Below are 20,929 nucleotides of genomic sequence, written 5' to 3'. Positions count from 1 at the left end.
GGGAAAGGAACCAGCACAGGTAGAACAGACACTGCCATGGCCCAGTGACCCTCCTGTCTCCATCTTGCTCATTACCACCTCACTTCCAGGGACCTCCTCTCCCGCTCCTTCCCCCGCTAACATGACCCAACTTCCTCAAAGAATCTGGAAGCCACTAAATCATGGTCAAAAAAAATATTGTCTGTTTTTTAGGGAACACACATTTCATTAAATTTCTAGAGGAAAAAAATTCCAGGAGGGCATTCGTAATTTTTAAAAATACATTATTTCAGTTTTTTTTAATAGCCTGAATAATTAGATCCTGCAGCATGTATTTCCATGTTTGAGGATTTCAAAAGTTCTTCTCTAGCTGGTCAGGTCATTTTAGCCTGGACTAAAGCCCAAACCAGATGGACTAGATAGACTAACATCTCTGTGTTTTTTTTTTTTTAATTAAAACCATTTCATTGAGAGATGATTGACATACAAAAAGCTGTACATATTTAATGTATAAAACTTGTTGCATTTGGAGATAAGTATACATACACCTACGAAACCATCAAGACAATTTATGTTGTAAGCATATCCATCGCCTCCAAAAGTTTCCTCCTATCTCTTTATTTATTATTGTTGCTATTATTTTTTTTTAACATATTTTATTTATTTATATTTTTGGCTGTGTCGGGTCTTAGTTGAGGCATGTGGGATCTTTCATTGTGGTGTGCAGGTTTTTCTCTCTCTAGTTGTGGCAGGCGGGCTCCAGAGGGCGTGGGATCTGTAGTTTGCAGCACGCAGGCTCTCTAGTTGAGGCGCGCGAGCTCAGTAGTTGTGGCGTGTGGGCTTAGTTGCCCCGCAGCATGTGGGATCTTAGTTCCCCGACCAGGGATCAAACCCGAGTCCCCTGCATTGGAAGGTGGATTCTTTACCACTGGACCACCAGGGAAGTCCCCTGTTGTTGTTATTATTTTTTATAAGAACATAATGTTAGATCTTCCCTCTTAGACATTTCTAAGTATACAGTACAATATCAAGATGGACTCCAGTTTCAAGCTTGGACTAGATTCTTCCCTAGTCCATCCTACTCACTTGACAGACAGGGAAACTGAGGCTCAGGTCAGAGAGGCACTCTCCCCAGTGAAATTCAGCTCCTTGGTGGCAGAGCCGAGTCTCAACACAGGTCTTTGAGTTTCCATTCAGTGCTGCTTCCATGGAGCTGCAGCACCACAGTGGCCTGAGGTCTGGGCAGCCCAGGGAAGGGGCCGGGGTACCACTTTCTGAGCAGCCCTTGGCCTGAGATAAATCTGCCCAGGCCTGAGCCTCAGACTGCTTTGATGCTCGAACTCACGCATGTGTCTGGCTCAAACGGCTGTCCCTTTGGACTGCTGCAAGGGGCTGATTAGATGTAATTGCTTTGCCTAGAGCGAGCTATCCGCTTAATAGAATCAGCTCTCAGTAATTAGCCGGAGGCTCATTTCCCTTGCTGGAGCCCTAGGGCCTCTAGGCCCTTACTCCAACCTGTGAGTGTTGGGCTTCTGCAAGCAGTGAGGTGTAGGGTGTATGTGTGGGGACCTTGGGTGGGTGGGGACAGGGGAGCTGGGAGAAAGCAGTGCTGTGAGGGCTCAACAAGGATTCCAGGTGCAGCCCTGCCTGGGGCCGGAGAACTGTAGCATTTCCAGGAGGGTCAAAGGGCCTGGCACAGAGGAAATGCTCCATGAATGAACCACAGAGCGCATCTGGTCCAGCCCCCAAACTCAGTACTTTTAGCAATCACGTCAGAAGACATTTCTTGCAGGTACTATGTGCCAGGCACTGTACTAGCTCTTTGGATCCTTCTAAAATAGCCTCAACCCCAAATAGGCGAGGGAGATTAAGAGGTACAAACTTCCAGTTACAAAATAAGTGAGTCATGGGTATGAAATGTACAGTGTGTGGAACATAGTCAATAATAATGTAATATCTTTGTATGGTGACAGATGGTAACTAGACTTATCGTGGTGATCATTTTGTAACGCACAGAAATATCAAATCACTATGCTGTACACCAGGAACTAACATAGTGTTGCAGGTCAATTATACTTCACAAACAAACCCGTAGAAAAAGAAATCAGATTTGTGGTTACCAGAGATTGGGGGTACGGGAGGGGGTATCGGATGAAAGCAGTCAAAGGTACAAACTCCCAGTTGGGTCTAAGATAAATAAGTACTAGGGATGCAGTGTGCAACATGATGAACATAATGAACACTGCTGTATGTTGTATAGGAAAATCGTTAAGAGAATAAATCCTAAGAGTTCTCATCACAAGGAAAAAGATCTTTTTTTCTTGAATTTTGTATCTATACGAGATGATGAATGTTGACCAGACTTAATGTGGTAATCATTTCATGATATATGTAAGTCAAATCATTACGGTGTACACCTTAAACTTATATAGGGCTGTATGTCAATTATATCTCAATAAAACTGGAAGGAAAAAAATATTAAAAAAAAAAGCAAGACAGCTTGAACCCAAGAGATCAATCAGGCTGTGCTTGCATAACTTCATTGACCAGGAGCTCATTACATCTGGGCAAGCCATTGCTTCTGCAGAGGCAGAGAGAATGCTCCATCTATTTTAAGCTGAAAGCTCTTTCACTGGAGCATTTCCACACAGATCACTGGCCCCTCCTAGGCCACCCAGAACAAAGCTAATCCCTCCTCCGTGTGACAGCTCACATGTCCTCTGCATCTTTTTTCCAGGCTGAAATGCCAAGTTCCTTGGTTTTGCCATGTACATCACGCTGGTGAAGTCCCACATTAATCTGGTTGACAGGCCTAGAACTTGCTTCTGTTCGTCAGTTCCTCTCTCCCAGTATATGGTCAGGACCCCAACATCCAGGACGACAGGAAATAGGACTCCTCTCCCGGCAGAAACAGCTGCAGCTCTAGCCAGATCACAACTCTACCCAAGGAGTGCCACAGTTGTGACCCAGCCCCTCAACTGAGGGAAGGACACCTAAAACCTGCTCACTGGGAATAAAGTCACCCCCCCTTGCCCTCTCCCCCACCCGGATGGACACACACACACACACACACACACACACACACACACACACACACGCTGCCATGCATGCTCGCAGGCGCCACTCAATACTCACTGGCTGATTAATCATTGCAAGTGCTATTATAATTATTGTGTTTGTTGCTGAGAACTGGCTGCCTCTGCTTGCTTCTCAGAAGCCATAAACCTGCAAAGAAGGATTTCAAGATTTGTGAGGCTGTTGACTAGATCTCCAGGCTCATTTTTTTCCTTAGCGGCAACACGTTTGTCAGAGAATACAGGTCATGGCGGCTCCAGAATCTCTACTGAGGACAGGCTTAAGGGACTTAATTCTAGTGATGTGAAGGGGGAAAGTCTAGGGCACTTACCTTGCCCCAGAGGTCAGGATAGCTGGGCTCAAGTCCCAGCTCTGGCCCAGCAAGCCATGAGGCCTGGAGATGCAGACTTCCCTTGCCAAGCCTCAGCTTCCTCACCGGCACTGTCTGGTCTAAGGTTTCCTCTAGTTTTAATTATTCTGTGAGCTTGGCCAAACACAGAGGAGAATGTGAGTGGAGGGGAAACTGACAAGGGTTGGCGGATAGAGAGGGGGAAAAAAAGGAGATCAAGCCTGAAACTGAAAGTCTCAGGCTCACAGCCTCCTTTAGACACACACACACACACACACACACACACACACACACACACACACACCAGGCTGGAGAACAGCGGCTGGTTTTCTCCCGGATCTCGCTTTGTCATCACCTGCTGGCCTGCCTAAGACCCCAGTAATGTAGGGGAGGGGAAAGGGAGCGAAAGGGGGGAATTAGTAGAAAATAGTGAAACATACAAGCGGCAAAAATAGAAAAGCGGATCATACCAGTGTCAGTGAGGAGCAAGCAGACCAACCCACGCACTGCCAGGGAGAGTGAAGACCAAGACAGCCACGCGGAGGACAGCCCGGCGGCGTTTAGTGCCATGCAGTGGGCATAAGCGCTGTGACACCTCTGGGTATGCGTCCCAGTGGAAATTCCCTGCAGGTCCTTAAGGACACACACAAGGATGCTCATGTCCACGCAGTATTCAGAGTCAGAGAGGGAGGCCACCAAGGCGATCGTCTCTATGGGAAGGGATCCGTCCAATGTGGTAGGTGCAGACCTTGGACTAAGGCTTTCTGCTAACGAAGGGAGCAAGCCCGTTCCCCATGGCAACTCCATGAAGACCGGTTGGTTCTCACTCTCACTAGCAGGACACCCGAGTCTGTGTTCTGAGCTTGTCACCCAGCCCATCGGGGCAGGACTGAGAACAGAGCCAGGTGTCCACCTCCAGGGGTAGCGCTCTTCCCCCAACAGCTCCCAGAGCCTCTCCTTTGTGAACAGCTGCCTTTTGTGTTTGGTTTGGGCTTGAGATGTTAAACAAATAGTGTCTCTTGACAAACGCAAGCTGGCTGCACTGGACTGGTTATGCTCTGTAAATCCAGACTAATCCTCCATGCCTCTCCCTACAGAGGCACACCAAGAAACACCTCAGTCATACCCTAAGTGCCCTGAATCCAATCAGCCTGCCCTCGGAGGCCAGGATCCCTGGGGCAACTCTCTGTGTCAGCCACTTCCCTCTCTGCTGCAGCTCCTGGGCCCACGGGGCCCCTCCCCCTTCTCAGGCCTTCCCCTGGCTTGATGTTGAGAAGGCCCTGGACACTCCTTCCTACGGCAAACCAGGGGCTCCAGGCCCTGCCAACCCACCTAGCTCAGCCAGGGCTACTGGAACGAACGGAGGAGTGTTTCCAGAGCGTCTTCTATGCCAGGTGCTGTACCAAGCGCTGTGGAGCACGGAGATGACTAAGGCCCTATCCCTGCCCTCCAGGAGCTTATGGCCTCGCCCAGCCAGGATGGACCAGAATTTCACGGCAGGCTCCGGTCCAACTAGTAATTGATAGAATCAGGATTTGAACCCCAGCTTGTCTGACTAGGGGTCAGCCCTTTCTCCCCCTACCTCACCACCTCCTGCCCCCATCTTCCAGCCAAACTGGCCAATAAAGGGGGGCTAGAAAGTGAGGGACAGAGAGGCCTCTGTGCCCCTCATCTGTCAGACCACATTCTTGGCTGTTGTAGAATGAGCATTGCTAATCACAGGGCTAGGCCTGTCATTAACATCACGGAATGTCAGAGTGAGAAGAGACTTTTCAAGATAGTCAACCCTTTCATGCTATAGAAAAGGAAACCGAGGCACAGAAAGACAAAGTGACTCCTCGAGTCCACCAGCTAGTTGGTAGTTGGCAACAGCACTGGGACCAAGCTCCTGGACCTGGGCTCCCAGTTCAGTGCTCTCCCCACTGACTTTCTCAGGCCTCCAGACTCTCAAATTTATCTTTATCCTCTTCTTCTAAACGAGGCAGGGCTTGCTCCAGCCTTTGAAGTATCTGCAAAGTGTCACAGAAAAAGATTGCCCGGGTTTTTCTGCCCACAGGCTCTGCTGTCTGGGTCCCTGGCCTCACTGACACTGCTGGTCTCTATCCCAGCAGGTGAGGATGCTTTAAGGTCTTCACTGTGTACTGAGTACCCAAGGAAACATGTGGGGCGACTCTGATGTGCAAAGCATGGTGCTCCCACTGCGGGAGGTGTACTATGAGTAAGAAGGGTCTCTGCACGGAGAAGATAATGAGCCGGGGAGGAAGACAAATATTAAAGAGTCAACGAGGCAGGGGGAATGTCTACTGAGTTGAAGCTTAGACAGGGTGCTGTGGAAGCCCAAAGGAGCCAGTGATTCTGATTGGAGGCAACTGGGGAATGCTTCATTGAGGGTGTGGCCTTTGAGTTGGGTCTTGAAGCCTGAATAGGAGTTCGATAGATAGAAGATGGAGAGGTTGAGGAGGTACCAGCATCCCAGCTGATGGGAGCCACGTGAGCCAGGAGTGAAGCGCAAAAGTACTTGGATGTGTCTAGAGCTTAGAGAGGAATGGAGTGGAATATAAAACTGGAAAATAAGCACAGGGAACTCTACTCAATACTCCGTAATGGCCTATACGGGAAAAAAATGTAAAAAAGAGTGGATATATGTATATGTATAACTGATTCACTTTGCTGTACACCTGAAACTAATACAACATCGTAAATCAACTATACTCCAATAAAAAAAAACCTGTAAAATCGTATGTGTATGATGCTTAGTACATAATAATATGCAGCAACTAATGATAATTAAATTCTGTACCATTTATCCTAACTCTGACTGTGTCCTTTTCCTCACAAACTAAAGTCTTAAAAGCAGTGACTATACTCTCTTTTCACCTGATTCTTGGAAGAACTAGGGAAGCAGAAGCAGGCCAGGAAGGTCATGGGATGTTATAAATGAAGGGAACAGACATGCCCTGATCCAAACCCCTCCATTTATGGCTGTGCAAACCGAGGCCCCGGGAGGAGTGACTGGCCCACAGCAAGCAGGTGGCAGAGCCAGGACCCCAGCCCAGGCCTCCCAACTCTCCACCCTGTGTTCTCTATACCAGAGAGGATTTCAGAAAATCCTCACACAGAAGGCTGACCAGTATAATGATTTGAAGGATGTAAAAAAATCTCTCTCTTACTGGCCCAAAGCTTCCTCCCCTGGAGTCACCAATGAATTTAAAAAAATACAAGAATTTGGAGAAGCCACAGCTGAGCAGTTTTTATCGTTTATAACAGATAGGATTGACAGAGGTGCTTTCTGACACTTGGCCTTGGGCAGAGGGTGGGACATCCCCATGGCAGGGGTGAGGTACAGGCAGGTCCTGGAAGTCCTGGACAGAAGGGAGCAGGATAGGCTTCCAGGCCTTTGGCACCATCCCACCCAGGTCAAGGACTGGCCAGTGCGATTCCTGCCTGTAGGTCCTGGGGGTTACTCAGAAAACTTGACTGGCACCCATGCAATTACACCCACTGGTCCCCCCTCCTTAAAAGAAGGGAAGGAGGAGGGGCAGGAGGAGGAGACCCAGGCTGCCCTCCTGGGCTCCAAGGGCACTGTGCTCCCCTGCTGGTGGGTGTCCTGATCTCAGACATAACGGGAGATAATAGGAAAGACCCCTGCCATGGCACGTGAGTCCTGGACTTCCCACTCGCTTTGTGATCTTGGGCAACACCCTTCTTACTCTTTGGGCCTCAGTTTCCTCATCTGTAATGTGAGAAGTTTGGGCTAGATGATCTCTAAAGGTCTTTCCAGTTCTGAAGTGCTGTAAGAACAAGCATCATCATTATTAATAATAAATGCCTTGCCCCTAAAGAGAGCTTTTTCCCTTTTCCAAAGCTCTTTCACTCATAATATCACCTTTCATCTGCACAGCAGTCTGGCCTGGTAGCCAGAGGTGAACAGACCTTGGACACATACATAGCCTTTCACACTGAAAACCAGGCTAGTGAGCCACTTGCTCCCCTAGACTGGCTTCTGGGGTGATTGTGGCCAGGAACACAGAACCTAACTTGAGCCTGCACCCCTGGGAAGCCAGGAAAGGCAGTGCTTTTCTTCCAAAGAGCCGCAGGATGCCAAGAGGGAAAGCCTGCAATAGGCTGAGTTCCTGGCCAAAGGGGCAGGACCAAAAGTTTGTGTCGGATCAAAGAATCTGACACAACCCAAAGACCTTTGAGGGGAGGGGGAGGGGACAAAGTGCCACCAATCAAGGCCTTCCCAGCAGGCTCTGGTCAAAGACCTGAGTCTTAGGGGAGAAGAAGTTGTTATAGAACCTCATATTGTCTGATTTACATGTATGTCATCCCCTTTGAGCCCTTACAACAATCTGTTCAAGAGCTAGTGTGATTAGCTATCCCATTTACAGTGAAAATAAATGAAGGCTCGAGGAGTCATTATGGAGAAGAGGACGGGCTTGGAAGGCAGATGGAAGTCTCTTCCCAGCAGAATGCCCTTGGGGGATTCTCTGCACTGCCTTTAGCCTCAGTTTCTACATCTATAAAATGGACATAACCATCCCTTCCTTTCAGGATCGTGGTAAAGACTAGAGGTAATGAATGTAACGTGCCTCGCCTGATACAAGGCAGATGCTTGAAACATACTTGTTGAATGAATGGTGGAAGAAAGGGATGAGTTGGGGGCACTCCTGGGAGAAGCAGTGTAGTGACTGGCAGTGACAGGTCAGCCCAGGATGTGGGCAGATGGTGCTCCTGCTTCTGGCTGGCTGCCTCCCGAGCCCACCCTCAGAGGTCTTGGGGCCTCTCCCATGTCTCTCCTCGTGGCCCATGCCAGGGTCCTGTGAAGGACTCTTTGACCCTCCTTGGCAGTGGAATTTGCATTCCAGTCATTCTGCTCACTCAGCCCATCCAAGTCTGGAGTTGTTTGGAGCTAAGCAGGGCCTGTGGGATCATCTGCCGTGTCACCTCATCGAGGAGATAAGGAAGCAAGACTCTGAAGTCCCACAGCCTGTCGTCCTCGCCACCACTGCACCATGTTGACAAATGAAGAAACTGAGGCGTAGGAGGAGGTCTGCTGGCTCCTCCAGTTTGTCAGCGAGGCGCCTGAGCTGGGCCCCTCCCCCACCCACCCTATTTCAGTTAGATCCCAGTTCTGTTGGGATGCCCCGTGGTGGTGTCCAGTACTATCCCTGGCAGCCCAGCGCAAGCCCAGCCTGGCCAGCTGGTGCAGGACAGGGGCCATAGATGTCAGGCCTGTCCTCGAAGGCCCCTGGGGAGCAGAGCAGGAGACCCTAGGACTGGGTGCTAGTGGCCTAGGCTACCAGCCTGTGCTTCCTCAGCCAGTTCCAGGAGCTGTGCTGACCTAGGAAGGAACACATTTCACGAGAGCAGGGCTTTCCCTTGGGTGTTGGCCCATGTGTGCCCGGTCCACAGCTGTGCCCTCCTATTTCTGAGACAGCCAGCAGCCTGGCACAGGGGAGGGCCTATGGCCTGGGAGGAGGGAAAGCTTGGCTGAGTCCAAGTGCTGACACTAACTCACTGTGTGCCCTTGCACGGCACTGGACCTCTCTGTGCTTCAGTTTCCTCATCCACATAGTAAAGGGCAGGACAGCAAGGCCAGAGGTCCCGTCCAGCTATAGCCTGTTGTGATTTTGGTGGAGGGATGAGGGTGGGGGGGGGGGCGTAGAGGCTTGATTGGCCCAGTTCCTTTCCCCTTCCTTGCTTTTCTTTTTCTGTGTCGTCGGTTTATCTCCTGCTATCCAGGTCTCTCTGTCTCTCGCCTGCGGCTCTTTCTGTTTCCATCTTTCGCTCTGTGCCTCTCTCGCTCTGTATTTTGCTGCCTGCCTCTTCTTTTTTCTGTGTCTATGAGTCTACCTCTGGTTTTATCTCCTTGTCTGTCACACCCCCTTCTGACTCTTTTTCTCTCTCTCTTCCTCTGTAGTTATATGCGTTTCTCTGCCTACTTATCTTTCTCTGGGTCTCTCCCTCTCTCTCGCTCTCTGTCCTGCCCGGTCTCTCCGCTGCTCTCCCGTCGCTCCCCCTCCCCTCCCCCTCCGGCAGCCCCCCCTCCTCCCTCCCTCGGCGCGTCTCCCCAGTCCTTATTTGGCTGGGCGGGAGGGCTGGCGGGAGGAGGCGGCCTGCGGGCGGGGGGCGGGGGGCGGGAGCGGGGCCGGGCGGAGGAGGGCGGTGGGTGGTGCTGAAGGGACAGCTCCGCGGCGGCGGCGGCGGCGGCGGCGGCGGCGGCGGCGGCGTTGGCGGCTGCGGCCCCGGGGCGCGGAGTGGGTGCCCGGCGCGGGGAGCGGCGAGCGCAGCCATGCCCCAGGCCGCCTCCGGGGCAGCAGCAGCGGCGGCCGGAGCCGGGGCGCGGGCCGGGGGCGCCGGGGAGCCGGCGGCGGCCCGGGCGGGACGATGAAGCGGCAGAACGTGCGCACGCTGGCGCTCATCGTGTGCACATTCACCTACCTGCTGGTGGGCGCCGCGGTCTTCGACGCGCTCGAGTCGGAGCCAGAGATGATCGAGCGGCAGCGGCTGGAGCTGCGGCAGCAGGAGCTGCGGGCGCGCTACAACCTCAGCCAGGGCGGCTACGAGGAGCTCGAGCGCGTCGTGCTGCGCCTCAAGCCGCACAAGGCCGGCGTGCAGTGGCGCTTCGCCGGCTCCTTCTACTTCGCCATCACCGTGATCACCACCATCGGTAACTACTCGCCGGGCGGGGGGCGGGGACCCGGGGGCTGGGCGCCGGGTTCTGGGGTAGTCCGGAGCCGGCTGGAGCTGGGGGGTTCCCCCGGAGAGGGTCTAGGCGCCGAACCCCGCGCTCCCAGAAACCCGAGTTCAGCCTGACGTGTCTGCTCCGTAGGGACAGGGCTCGGGGGAGGCGTCGAATCCTGGCTCCGGACCTGACTCTCCAGCAGGGCCAGCCCTAACTTGTCCCTGCCAGGCTGTGAGAGGGCCCCAGGGGACTCTGAAGTGTGTGAGAGGGGCAGGAACGACGGGCGGCGGCTGGGGAGGAGGGGTGTGGCCGCGCCAGGCCCTGGAGCAGGGCGCCGAGTGTAAGTGGTGGGGAACGCTCGACTCCTCCGTGTCCTTGCAGATCGGCTCCCGGACCCCAGCGTGTCTACACCGACTGGGGCTTCAGGGAGACGTGTGGATGCAGGTACTTGGCACTCTGAGGCACACGGGGCCACTCTGGGTGCCTGGAACACTCCATAACTGTGGCTATGAGTACTTCTTGGGGTGTGTGTGTGTGTGTGTGTGTGTGTGTGTGTGTGCGTGTCTGCGTGCACGTGTGTGCCCAGCTCCAGGAGTTTAGGCTCTGCCAGACAGTGCCTTTAATTTTCTTAGGGCAGCAGAGCTGGTGCTGGAAGCCGGATCCAGCCCTGTCTGCCTTCTTTACTGCTGTCCCAGGAAAACAGTCACCTCACAGGAATGGCCCCAGTTCTCTTCTTCCAGCCAGGGCAGACCTCAGTGTAGGAGGCCACACACACCCAGACTCTCTCACAGTACAGGCACAGGTGCACACACAGGTACACACGCAAGCTCACACAGGACATACACAGGCACACACACAAAGCGCACAAGTGGATATCCCAGAAAGAATCTCCAGTGAGGCCCTTGATGTGCTATTCAGGTGTTCAAACAGGAATAAACACCTTACCCACTCCCAAGACTATAATTCCAGCCCAGCTCCATTACTTGTCCCGCTGTATGACCTTGGGCAAGTCCCTTCCCCTGCCTGAGTCTCAAGTTCACCTCCAGACAATGAGGGGTTGGCTGAAATGATCTCGAGGGCTCCTCCCAGTCCTGATGTGCTCCCAGCCCACCTTCCCCCAAAGCTCACTAGGATGCCTCCAGGAGCTGTTTCCTCCATCTTTCCCATTCCTTCTCCTCTCCCTGGTCCTCCTCCTAGCCTTGGCTGAGCTCCCACGGGCTCATTGCCATTTGGCATAGCCCATGACAAGATGGCAGTGTTTTCCTGGGAGTCAACAGGAGCCGAGAGGGGTAAAAGGCAGTACTGGATGCCGTCCCTGCAGTTTGTCCACTGCAGGATTGTCCCGAGATTCCGCTGCTCTCTGGAGACCACAGGGAGCTATGCTATGTGGTTTCTGGAAGATGATGAAAAGGACCCCAGGAGTGGATGTGGCCCAGGTGGGGGCACCTCTGGGTCCTGCTGATGCTGTGAGTTTAGTGCAGGATGGTCAGACTCAGGTCTGCCCAAAGAGGGGCCTGCTTTCCTGGGAAGGCCCAGACTGGGTTTTGTCCGCGTCTCCTCCCCTCTCCCACCTCCCTGCCGCCTGCCAGGGTTTCAGGAGCACTGCAGATCCTTAGACCTTCCCTCTCTCTCTCCCCACACATCACACCCTTGGTGTGTGCCCCCATCTTTCCCAGTATCCTGGTGCCCAGCTCCACAGTAACCACCCAACTGACCTCCTTGCCTCCAGCCTCATTCCCCCTCAGGGCAAGCTCCCGCAGATAATGCTGCCAGAAAGAATCTCCCCAAAGCACAGCTCTGACCATACCAATACCCTTCTCAGAAGCCCTCAATGCGCCCCTGCTGCCCATGTAATCCATAAATCCATGCTCCTCATCCCAAATTTTCAGGACCTCATACCTGGCTGCAATCTCTATGTCCAACTTAATTTCTCACTTCTTACTGACATGATCTCTCCACTGCAGCCCAACTTTCCCTTGAGAACCCCTGAAGTGTGCCTATCTGGCATGCCTTTTTCTCTGTCTTCTATTTATCTTGTCCCAGCTAACCTTCCAGGTCTGGTTCAAATCCCATCTCCTCCTTGAAGTCTTCCAGACCATCCCAGGCCACTGGCTCTGGATGACTGCAGGATTTACTGTCAAGACCACCTGAGTGACACAGTGTAGGCTGTTTTGCACAGCTATTTACATTTCAGGGGGTGTATTTTGTCTCTTTAACCACAGGGGGTGTAATTAACCTCCATGGGGGCAGGGCCCTGTGGTTGCCATCTCTGTGCTCCCAGTGCCGGCACAGTACCCAGCAATACACAGGAGCACTCAGAGAATGCTACTGATGAGTTTAAGGTGTGCAGAAATGAGACGGCATCATCCTTCCCCTCCATCCCTGCCGTTTCCCAAACTGCCTGTAGTCCTCAGCAAGAGAGATGCTAAAAGCTGGGGGTAGAGGCAGACAGAGTGTGATTCTGATGATTTTTTTTATTTATAAGGAGCTTGGCAAGAGGAAAGACAGCATCAAAGAGCTACCCTAGCTCTGTGGGGGCCCTAGACTGGCACTGCCCACTCTGCCCCACCCAACCATCACTGGCTTTTTGTCACCTGTCACTCTGGCTATGACACCTGGCTGAGAGCTGTCCATATGGGCTCAGATCTAAGAAAAACCTCTCTGGGCTGTGATCAGATAGATGGTTGGAAAGGGCCCTATATTAGACTGATCTTGACCCAAAACCCAAAGGCAGCAGTCTGTGTCCTCCTGACCCCTTTGGGGACCCAAATGGGTCTCCTGAGAGACTGGGAATCCCTTTGGGATAGAATAATGACAAAATTTCCCGTTCATTCAGTGCCTTAGTGATCGCAATGCACTTTCATCTCATTTCTTGAGTCTCAGCCTTCATAGCTCAGGGAAGTTGCCAGGGCAGGTACTGTTAGCTCCCTTGCACAGATGAAGGCATGGAGGCTCAGGAAGGAGAAGGGACTCCCTCAAAGTCACGCAGCTGGTGAGCAGTGGAGTTAGTTAGAGCAAGAAGCAGGGACTTCTGACTCTAAGCCCAGTGTTCCTTCCCCTGCTGGTTTCTTGGCTGCTTCCTCTGCCTCCATATGCTGTGAAGCCCAAAGCCAGCCAGGATTGGCATGGCCAAGACGTGCTCAATCATGCCAGCTTGCAGGGCTCATGGGCAGCCTTGATTGGTTGAGGGTCAGCAGGGTCTGAGTTAGTCATTCACCTGGTTAGTCACAGTCTCCACTAACTGCGAGGATTCCTCCAGCTCCCTCGTCCCTAGTCTCCCAGACAGGAAACCCTTCCTTTGTTGGGCCCTAAGTTCATCAAATGCAAACGGAAACTCACGGAAACTCTTTTTTGGGAAAGCGTAACCTCTCTAGCTGTTGAGTCATTAGGCTCCTCCGGGGCCCCAGCCACATCTATTCATAGCCTGGAGGCTGTCAGAGCAGGAAGGGACCTTGAGATCAGCTGGTGCCACCCCCTCCTCTTACCGAGAAGGAACCAAAGAGGTGATGGGAATAGGGTAGTCAAACCTGACTCGCAGGCCCCCGCTCCTTGCACTTGTGCAGACTGCTTCTTTATTTATTATTATTATTAACAGCAGCAACGGCAACAATACTAATAGCAGCCACCATTTATTAACTACTCTTTGGCAGGCCGTATACAAGACACTTCATTTATATTCCCATTCAGTTCTCTCCCCAACCCTTCAAGATGGGCATTATTATTCCCGTTTTTCAGCGGTGGAACCTAAGGCTCTGACTGTAAAGGACTCACCATGGCCTTGTGACTTGAAAGTATAGATTCAGTGGAGCCTCTCTGAGTCCCATGCCCTGTATTTTTTACCAATTCTTCCTCTACTTCAAGAACCCAGCCCAGACCCTTGTACTTTGGGGGTGCCAAGTAGCCAAGGCTTGTCTCTTCCTCTGGCAAAACCCTCCCCAGAAAGAGAGGGCCTCTGGCTCCAGCACGCTACAGCCAGCCTCTGCTCCCCTGCGTCCTGGCCCCTGACCAACCTAGACCACGTGCCACAGCTGTGCCCAGCACCAGGCCCTCCCGGAGACTGCCATGGGCTCACAGGTGCCCGTTCTCCCACCGCAGGTCCCTGGATTCCTTGTGGCTCTAAGGCAACAAGAGGCCAGGTGATTGATTAAGCTGATGGAGCTGGGACAGAAAACCTTCTGTTCTGCTTTCTCCCCAGCTTCCAGCAGAGCACAGGCTCCCATCGCCCACCACATGGCCTGGGAATCCTTAGATTGTGGATTCAAGCAGGTAGCTCATGAGGGAACCTGTAGTTCTTACATCTTTCCAAGAAGGAAGAAAGTATAGAAGTGACCTGCCACCCGCCAAAATCCCAGAGTCCTCAAATAAAAGAGTGAAAGGAGACAGTAGCAGTCATCCAAACATCCAGAGAGGTGAGTGACTTGCCCAAATTCACACAGCAAGTCGCAGGTACAGCCCTTTGGGTGCCTAAACTAAAGATCTCTCCATCACCCCAGCCTGTTTTCCTCACGACCCCCACTTTGCTCTTAGCACCAGGGCCTCCATCCGCTTATCACTCGGCTGTTCCCAGTACTCTCTTGACTTCCCGGGGGATGGGTCGGCAGTCCAGCCTGAAACAGTCCCACTGTCCACTCTCAGTCAGTATTTCCTTCCTCGCTGCCCACAGACCACCCCTCTGCTTCAACTGCACAGCCTTTCCTGAGGGCGGCGTACGAACACGGGTGCTGGCTTAGAAGCCCGAGTGCCTGGCTTCATCACTCAAGCCCCCTCTCCGCTCGCCACCTCCACCGCCTGCTACTAGTTGTGTCACTTTGGACAAGTTACTTAGTCTCTCTGAACTTGCTTTGTCATTTACTATATGGGAGAATAATATCTGCCTCCTAGGATTAAATGGGATAATGTAAAAGAAGTGCCTGGTACAGAGTATGTACTTAATAAACAGTATCTACAATTTTAAGTGTTATTATTTCTCATGTATTATCACTTTCCCTACAGAAGGGAACTGCTCTGTTTCCCAAGGATTACTATGACCACAGCACCTCTCTACTCCTTCCTAACAGGTGGGGACAGTGGGACTGGGGACCAGAGGCTGCCACGCCCTTCCCTTTATCCTCCTAATCTCACTCCCCCATCCCAGGCTTCCCAGATCCTCACTCATGCCTAGAGTCTGCCTGACATCCAAGCTCAGGGGCAGCGCTCCCTCCTCTGAGCCGGCAGACCCTGCAGCAAACCAGTGAGGGAGAGTGAGGCGCACAGTGGCAGGAGAACCCGTCCTGGATTGGAGCAAGAAGGCAAAAGTTCCAGTTCCATTTAGCTTAGCCTCTGGCCCTCTATGACCACCAGTTTCTTCATCCACGAAGTGGACGTATTTGATCAGAGGTCCTTCTGGCTGCCATGCCTCCTGCCTGCACGTCCAGTTCCCACACGTCATGATTCGGGGCTAGAGACATGGAGGGAGTGGGGGCCAGAATAGGACAGAAATAGAAGACACATGCCTGGCCACAGTGGGGACAGGACAAACACAATAAGTATTTTCAAAGAAAACATAAACAAGCACAGATGAATGTAGTGCAAATCACCACTATAAACAGCTTTCAGCTGGCAGCACAAACGGTAAATCTGTGAGTTGATTTTGTAATAAAAAAAAATGTAAAAACGATTTCCCTGCCGTCAGCCAGCAGCAAGGGAAGAGACCCAGCTCTGACTGAGATCATGATGAGTTTAGGCAAACCTCAGCAGAGACCCAGGATGGGCACTCCCTCCCTCCCACCCCACCCCTGCCTTGGATGCAGGGAACTGCCGCGTCTATAACACGTCAGGCTCTGTCCCAGGCACTTCTCACCGCCTGCATTCCCACAGCTACCCTGGGAGGGCAGGCATTATCAGCCTGTTATGGTCAAGGAAAGGAAAGCTCAGAGAGGTTCAGAAATTGGCCCAGGACCCTACAAATATAAAATGGCAGGAACAGGGCTTACACCCAGGGCTGTAGGAAGTATCTTCTCATGGAGTTGTGCAGCCCCCGCTCCCCACGGAGGCTCTGCTGTCCCTCTCATATGAATGTCACAAACAATGGAGGATGGGTATCAGCGTCATGCAGGGCACTCAGCTGTGACCTCAGCTTCAGGATATCACATCCTCAGGACTATGGGTAGAGCGTTTAGCCCAAAGAGAAATCAGTTAGCTCCACCTCTCTCATTTTACAGCGTGGAAACTAAAATTCTGATTGGAGAAGAAGGGAACCCTGTTTACTGATGCCTCCTTCCGTGTTGTTCACCACCCCACCCCCAGGCTCATAGAGAAGAAAGCAGACTGCCAGCCGGCCTGTCCTGCTTGCCTGGGGCCCCCTCCTGACCCCTCTGTTAGGCTCTGGTCCTCAGCACGTGACAAATGCCTGTCGTAAAGCAGTCACCGGCGCAGCTGATGCGGCCACCTCCCAGTCTGTCCACACTTCCCCGTTGTCCAGAAACTGCCCATGCTCAGGCAGCTCCCAGGTGGCTCCCGGAGACCTGCCCCTCACCTGGAGCCACCCCGAGCCCCTACTGCTGCAGTCACGCCTTCACTTTCCCATTTCCAGAGCTGGCTTCAGCTACTACCTGGAGCCGACAGCTTTGGTCCTCCTGGTTCTGTGGCCCCCTGGGATCCCTACCACGCTGGGGCCGACTTCCCACGCTCCCCCTTCACCAAAGCCAGCTCCTTACCACCCTGCTTCCCACTCCTGCCTCTTCCCACACAGGGACGCCTTTGTGAAGAGAGTGTATGGATGCAGGGAATATAAGGCAGGAGCCTGGCCTGGGAACTAGAAACTGGGTTCTTTCTCTCCCCTTAGACAAATCATTCTCTCTCTCTCTCTCTCTCTCTCTGCTTTCCCCCTACTCATGAGAGGCACAGGCACTACCCTGGTGGGCTTCAGTCTCCCCATTTGTACAGAGGAGTGTTCCCCACGCGGAACTAGAGAAGGCTAGCTCAGCAATACGGAATTCTCTACATTAGTACTTCTCCAATGGTCATCTCTGACGATTTGGTTGATCTTGTTTAAATGCAGATTCTGAACCAGTAGGTCTGGGATGGGGCCTGAGAGTCTATAATTCTCACAAGGCCCCCAAGGGACACTGATGCTGTTGATCTGCGGTTTACACTTTGAGTAGCAAGGATCTAAATAACCTGGAGACCTGATTTCTGAGAACAGACATGAGGTGGGGACTGTGGTTTTAAGAACAAGATTGTGTAGAGCTGGAAAAGTCCTTAGGAATCTGGTCATGGAATGTCAGGGCCAATGGCCTCAGAGCTGGTGGACCCTCCTCTGAGGCTGGGGCAGGGCTTTGGTTTGCCCCAGAGGAAGTAGATGCAGAGGTCACCTGTACCAGTCAGGGTTCAATCAGAGAAACACAACCAGCTGGAAATATATATATATATATTTAATATATATAAATATATATATTTATATAATATAATATATAATTTATATATATATTTATAATATATATATAAATATATATATAATATATATATATTTATATAGACTTATGTGTCGACTTATGTGATGGTGTGATGGTAGTTGCTGGCTAGGCGAGTGAAATCTATACGGCAGGACATCGGGAAGGACAGGCTGGAACTCTCTCCAGCTTGGGCTGAAGCTGCTGTTCACAGGCAGAGTTTCTTCTTCTTCAGGGACACCTTGGCTCACCTCTTAAGGTCTTTCAACTGATTGATTCAGGTCCACCCAGTGATCTAGGATAATCTCCCTTACTTAAAGTCAACTGATTATGGACTTTAATTACATCTACAAAATGCCTTCATAGCAACCCCTGGATCCGTGCTCGACTGAATAACTCAGAGCTTTAGCCTAGCCAAGTTGACACATCAAAAAGATCATCACGCTATCCATATATCACACTGGGGACGGCAGTAAGTGACTTTTAAGGTTCTTACCAACCCTGAGATACTTTGATTCTTGATCTTCAAAGAAGCAACCTGGAGACTTAGAGTACCCAAAGTGGGACTCATCAGTGTCCTGGGGACCCCCAGACCCTCTGGGTCACCTTCCAAATAGTACTGACTTTAGCCTTCATTTCAGGTTTACCAAACTTCATTTTTAGTTTACTAAAAATCATTGAGATCTTCTGAGTGCCAGACACTATACCAGGCACCAAGAGAATAGAAAACTAAGATCCAGATCCTTCCCCAAGGAGCCCCTGGTCCGGTGGAATCCTGAAACCACAAGTTGAATGGTATATATGCTAAATCCTAGTGGAGTAACTCAGAATAAGGATCTGAGAAGGCTTCCTGGAGCAGGTAGTACCTGAGGAAGGCTTAAATGAAGAATGAGAACTCTAGTAAGTGAAGATTGGCAGTGAGAGCTTTCCGGGGTAAGGGAGCAGCATGAGTTAGGCTGGGGCCATAAGTCTGCCCAAGGAAAGGTGGGGGGAGCCAACCTTGGAAGGGGCTGAGTGCTAGACTCTGGCAGGTGGACTGGACTTGACAAGAACTGGAGGAGGGAAGTGGTAGACTCCAACCTGTGTTCTCCTGCCTGGATCCTGACCAGGGATCAGGATGGAATGCCCCTGTGACCCCAACTGAATCACCAGCTGCCTCCATCATGCCAGTTGGACCAGTGGGTCACCCCAGTTGAGCTAGTGGGTGCCTCATGACCCCAGTTGAACCAGAGGGTAATGGCAACCTGAATCCTGATTATCTCGCTTCAGCCCCACCCTGGTCACCCAGCAGACCTCAGCCAGCCCCCAGGAAGTGCTTTCACTTCCTCCCCTCTCCACGATTCCTTTTCTGGACCAAAGATCCACTCTGGAGCCTAGACCAAACCCAGGCCTATGGCTGGTGTTCAGGAGGCCCTGGGACAGCACTGAGCTAAAGGAGATGATACTGTCCCCACTGCTCTGTGGACATTTTCTGCAAAGACAACACCAGGCCCCTGCTGCATGGCTTGGCATGGACTCAGTGTCCCTCTGCAGGAATGTGCAGGGCCTCTCCTGACCACAGCTCCGATGCAGAAATAACCATCTCAGAAACATCCGGAGAGGCGCATTCCAGCCTGCTGGCCACAGGACCGTCTGGGGGGCTCTCTCCAGACACCCGAACTGTCAGGCCCCAGTTGAACAGCCCCAAGAGGGTGATGCCAGGCTTCAGACAGGAGACAGCCCTCTCCCCCAGAACGGGGCTGTCCTCCCACTGGGGTAGGGGAGTTCCCCAGGGTCCTGGGGGCAGGCAGGGCTGGGTGGTTCCAGGCAGGAGCAAGTCTCAGATCGATGCAGCAGATCTGTTCTCACCTGGACCTATTCTGTCCAGATCTTAGACATGACACGAAGCCGCCACACCCCACAGAGCCTGCCTCAGTTTCCACGGTCATGAACCAAGGCTGCCATTCACTGGGAGGTTTCTCTGGGCTGAGCCCGTTACATGTATTACCTCATTTAATCTTCAGAGCCACCCTATGAAGGCGGCACTATTACAATTCCCATTTTACAGAAGGGGACCCCTGAGGCTCCGAGGGGCCAGGGCAGGCCCGCACAGGTGCGCTGCTGGCAATCGGCAGAGCAGGGGTGTGTAAAGCAGGCCCAGCACTCGCTTTATAAAGCACTTGGTATCACACAGTATCTCTCCTGAACCTCGTAACAACCCAGAGATGTAGGTGTCAACGAAGAAACTGGACTTGAGAACATAAGATCGCTTCCCGTGATCCAGAGCCAGTGAATGTGGAAGCAGGAGTCAAGTCCAGAACTTCCAACCCCAAAACCAAGCTCTCCCCCGAGGAGTGCTCTGGCTCCCCGTAGCCGAAGGTGGGTTGGATGGTCCGGATGTTGGGGCATTGTAGAAGTGGGTGTTGGCCTATGGAGGGTGAAGAGGATGGTGCTGGGGGGCAGGGGGTGGCAGTCATCATGGAGTGGCCTTAGTTGCATGCATTTGAACAGGAGGGAAACCTGAGACTAGAAATGAGAATAGAGTGATGGTTCTTAAGAACAGCCAGTGAGTGAGAGAAGGGCCTGGTTGGGGGTGACTTGGCAACTCACCTGCTCCCCGGCGTGCGGGGGTGGGGAGGGCAGGGAAGATGGCTCCTGCATGCTGAGTCGACGCTGGTCCCCGTAGCAGTAGTTATTTGGAGCCAGAGCAATGGGTGTCCAGGCCTGAGCTAAGCCCAGGAGGCTGTGAGTTTTAAAAACTTCCCTGGTGAGGGGAATCTGCAGCCAGGTTTGGGAAGCACAGGAAAGAAGAGAGCTTATTCGAATCAGCTTTCTGTACTTGGGAGGCTGGGCCACTTGCCAGCCAGCAGCTAGCATTTTCTTTCTGGGTTTCCTTGGGGCTTGAGAAACAGTCAAGGGGCAGCTGAGGAAGAATCTTTGGAGTTCACAAGCCAAAGCTCCTGGGGTGAGCCAGGTGGCAGAGGCCCCAGGAATCAGCGGGTGGCCCCAGGAGAAGGGCAGGTCCCACTCCTCCCAGAGGAGAAGGGGACTGAGAGGGTCTCAGTGGGGGTCACGGGACAGCAGGTGGCTCCTCCATGGCTTAGCTCTCAAATGACCCCAGGGAAGGGGGTCACCCCCTTAGCTGTGTGTGAGCATCACTCACCTGGGAACAAAGTGGGGGGCTCTGGCCTGGCTGAGCCAGCATGACCCCTCTTCAGCATGACCTTGCATCGTGGATTTTCCACCATGAGGGCTAGACAGAGGAAGACCCTCCGGGGCTACTCTTGGTCCTTGGTCTACCTCCAAGCAGGGCCAGAGGAAGAGAAACCTGGACCTAAACTCAATGGCAGCCCTCCTTCCCTTGGGTGCCCAGCTCAGCGCCCCAGACTCCTAAGCACTTGTCTTCCCTGGGCACCAAAGAGGCCCTGA

General features: G+C 52.5%; 2 protein-coding genes across 4 annotated transcripts in view; one reads left to right on the top strand and one right to left on the bottom strand.

The window, feature by feature from the left end:
* Window positions 1-9,926, bottom strand: part of CIB4 (calcium and integrin binding family member 4) — a 97,378-nt gene extending 87,452 nt beyond the window's left edge. For 2 of the 3 annotated variants that reach the window (XM_036873986.1, XM_036873988.1), the window contains exon 1: window positions 9,848-9,926. The gene's annotated coding sequence lies outside the window, so the exon portion shown is untranslated. The remainder of the gene's footprint in view (window positions 1-9,847) is intronic. The other variant, XM_036873987.1, reaches the window with a different exon arrangement.
* The window catches only part of KCNK3 (potassium two pore domain channel subfamily K member 3), a 38,246-nt gene continuing 26,968 nt past the window's right edge, over window positions 9,652-20,929 (top strand). The window contains exon 1 of the mRNA XM_036873985.1: window positions 9,652-10,076. Within this exon, the coding sequence (XP_036729880.1) occupies window positions 9,794-10,076 (283 nt within the window). The 5' untranslated portion in view covers window positions 9,652-9,793. The remainder of the gene's footprint in view (window positions 10,077-20,929) is intronic.

The sequence above is a fragment of the Balaenoptera musculus genome, chromosome 13 (genome assembly GCF_009873245.2).
Source record: "Balaenoptera musculus isolate JJ_BM4_2016_0621 chromosome 13, mBalMus1.pri.v3, whole genome shotgun sequence".
NCBI classification, from domain to species: Eukaryota; Metazoa; Chordata; class Mammalia; order Artiodactyla; family Balaenopteridae; genus Balaenoptera; species Balaenoptera musculus.
Note: the sequence above shows the minus strand (reverse complement) of the source record. Positions and strands in the feature narration are given on the sequence as shown.